This window comes from Bidens hawaiensis, unplaced genomic scaffold, assembly GCF_021521415.1.
Source record: "Bidens hawaiensis isolate Kalapana, Puna unplaced genomic scaffold, B.hawaiensis_p1.1 tig00051495_1, whole genome shotgun sequence".
NCBI lineage: Eukaryota > Viridiplantae > Streptophyta > Magnoliopsida > Asterales > Asteraceae > Bidens > Bidens hawaiensis.
Genome location: NW_027506194.1, coordinates 100,001 through 103,209, shown reverse-complemented (window position 1 = coordinate 103,209; position 3,209 = coordinate 100,001). Strand labels below are relative to the sequence as shown.

At 32.2% G+C, this 3,209-nt stretch overlaps 1 protein-coding gene across 1 annotated transcript in view; it reads right to left on the bottom strand.

Moving 5' to 3' along the window:
- Positions 1-360: 360 nt before the first annotated feature.
- The window catches only part of LOC143617036 (cytochrome P450 76T24-like), a 3,624-nt gene continuing 775 nt past the window's right edge, over positions 361-3,209 (bottom strand). The window contains exons 2-3 of the mRNA XM_077089708.1: positions 1,086-1,535; positions 361-969 (exon numbers count right to left, since the gene is read on the bottom strand). Of these exons, the coding sequence (XP_076945823.1) occupies positions 361-969; positions 1,086-1,535 (1,059 nt within the window). The remainder of the gene's footprint in view (positions 970-1,085; positions 1,536-3,209) is intronic.

Genomic DNA, 3,209 nt, shown 5'->3' with positions numbered 1-3,209 from the left:
AATAATCAACTATCCGGTTAAGTCAGCAAGCTAAACCAAATAGTCAGCATTTTACCTACCAAATTTGTAAATTGGAAAATTAAAGATATTATTTTACACGTAACTTTAAAGCTAAATTGTATTTCTTTCTTTTATAGTTTTTGAGTAAAAATAATAAGTGTAAAGTAACTTAGATAGAGTGGTTACAAAACCTCTTTTATTCATGTAATTTATTTTTTTTCTTGCTCATTTAGCGACTTGCTAGTCGGTGCTTAACACAATTTTCGCTGTTCAAATATATATATATATATATATATATATATATATATATATATATATATATATATTCTTCAAGTAGCGACAATCATAGTTTAACGACAATCATAGTTTAACCGGAATGACCCTAAGTGGTACATTTCTTGGCAATGTGAGCCCAAACTTCTCTTCCATATCCAAGTCTTCTGCTTTCATATTTTCTTCAAGTATCCAATCAAAGTTGTGAATCAAAGAACCCAATATTATGTGTAAAGCTTTGTGAGCAATATTCAATCCCGGGCAGATCCTCCTCCCCGCACCAAATGGTATGAGATTGAAATCTTGACCTCTATAGTCAATTTCAACTTTCAAAAACCTCTCTGGCATGAACACATTTGGGTTGGACGACACTTTTGGGTCTCGTCCAATCGCCCAAACATTACAAAGGATTTGTGCATCTTTAGGGACTATGAAGTCTTCGACTTCTACATCACGCATGGCTTTATGAGGTAGAAATAAAGGGGCAGGTGGATGTAACCGGAGAGTTTCTTTTATAATTGCATGTAGATAAGGTAATTGAGGGATATCATGTTCCAACAAAGTTTTGTCATCATTATGCATGTGTTTCATAAGCTCTAAACGAGCTATCACCATTTTCTTTGGATTACGAATGAGCTCAGTCATCGCCCATTCCAATGATGTTGATATCGTATCAGTTCCCGCAACAAATAGATCCTACAATAATTTAGGAATTATTATAGAAAATATAAATGCCTAGAAATCACTACTTTCATAATTCTCTTAACCAATATAACACTCATGCTAAACTCTCAAAACTATTATCAACTTACCAAGAACAAATGCTTCATGTCATTCAAACTAAACTCGGTTTCTTCTTTTATGTTGATATTTAGCAGCACGTCCAAGACATCGTTTTGTGTGGATGAATCATTGTCATACAATGATGAAATCACTTTTGTTTGCAATCTCTTATCAATGATGCTATCAAAAATAGCAAATAGCTTGTTAGAAATAACATTTCCTTGTGATGTTAATCCTTGTGGATCAAGTGGTCTCAGTATCGGAAAAAAGTCCACTAGATTTGGTTTCCCTGCAACTTCCATTACACCCCATATCAGGTCCTTGATTTCTTGTGATGACAATGAATCGTATTGAGAGAAATCCATAGAAAACAACAAGTTTGATAAAATGTTAAGATTTGTGGTAAATGCAACGTCACCGACATTCACAACTTTTTCTTTCTTACAACATCGGCTAACATGGTCAACAAGTTCTTGTACCTGCAAGAATGTACAATCAAATGTCACAAGGGTATTATATATTTGAATTTGAATGTCTTTTATTACCAGATACTTTAGGAAATTGTTAGCACAAGGGTATTATATGACTAAGTGAACTGAACTCTCCAACTGGATTTCAACTCAATATCCACATTACCACTTTTACATTTATTTCGCGTAAATAAATTATTTTTTCAACCAACTTTAAAATTATAAAAGAAAACTGTTAATGAATTAGTGGAAATGTATCAATTAACACCGAAGAACACGAACTCAGCAAACGATTCTGAACTCGAACAACTACACAATGAAATTCCAACATGAATTAGGTTAACACACTTTTATTGATTACGAAAAGAGTAAAAGAAACAAGCTAGAACGAAAACGATAAAAAAAATTGAAATCAAAATTGAACGAACTAACTTTACGTCTAAAACGAGCTAATATATCCTAAACACCCGTTGTTTGACATAACCAAACTAACTTTACAGAAATACAACTAACCCCCCTGAAGTTTCTCCTGTGGTGAAGTTTCTTCTGTTTCGTAGTAAAGTTTCACTCGCGGTACATCTCCAGTGAAAACTATCATTCCTCAGTAGTAACCAACTCGAGAGAAATGACGCATAGTTAATGACCCATAGTTAAACCAGTTGTTTAACCCTGAATTAAACCAGGCTGCCAATTTATACGCGAGACACGAATACACGACACGTACCTACACGACTTTAGTAATGTGTAGGCATTAATAGGTTTCGTGTACTAAACAGGTAGACACGAATTTACCTGTTAATCTTCGTGTCTAAACAGGTAAAATACTGTTTACCTGTTAAGTACCTGGTTAGATTTTTATAATTATATATATATATATATATATATATATATATATATATATATATATATATATATTTGTACCTCTATATATATAGCGGCGCAGCTTGTTGCCCGCTTACCTTCTGTTTCGATGTAATCCAATAAATTTTTGTACCTTTATATATATATATATAATTAGCCTATATATATATAGGCTAAGTATAAAATGAAAACCCACTTGAGTTGTGAAAACTCTAGAAACCCATTCTCAACCACATGTTTTTAATTAATGTTTAAATCTTGTAGTCCATAATTAAAATGAATAAAAAATGTAAATACAAATATAACTTTTTCTCTCTCCTGAAAACATATATAAAAATTAGTAAAAAAATGTTAAAAAATAGCAAAACATTTTTTTTTGATGTTTCGATATTTTGTGTTAAATGTTACAACATATATTACATGTAAAAAAAACGATGTTACATAAGGTTTTCGCGGGTTTTCACAACTCAAGTGAGTTTTCATTTTAACCTTACCCTATATATATATATATATATATATATATATATATATATATATATATAATTATAAGTTATCCTATACCCTAAATTCCTAAAACATTCTCACTCTCTGTTTCTCAACCGTCACAACTCACGACATTCCCTCTCCAGCCATCAGCGCCGCCGCCGATGCTTCCTCCAGTCGTCATAGCTTACTGCCTCATCGTTAACCCTACTTAGTAAGTTATTAATCTCTCTACTTGGAATCCAATTTACTACCTACCTATTATTCATCTAGTTTTTAGATCTTTGTAGTTTATCGTGTATTATCGTGTATACCAGGTAGTAACGAGTATACGCATTT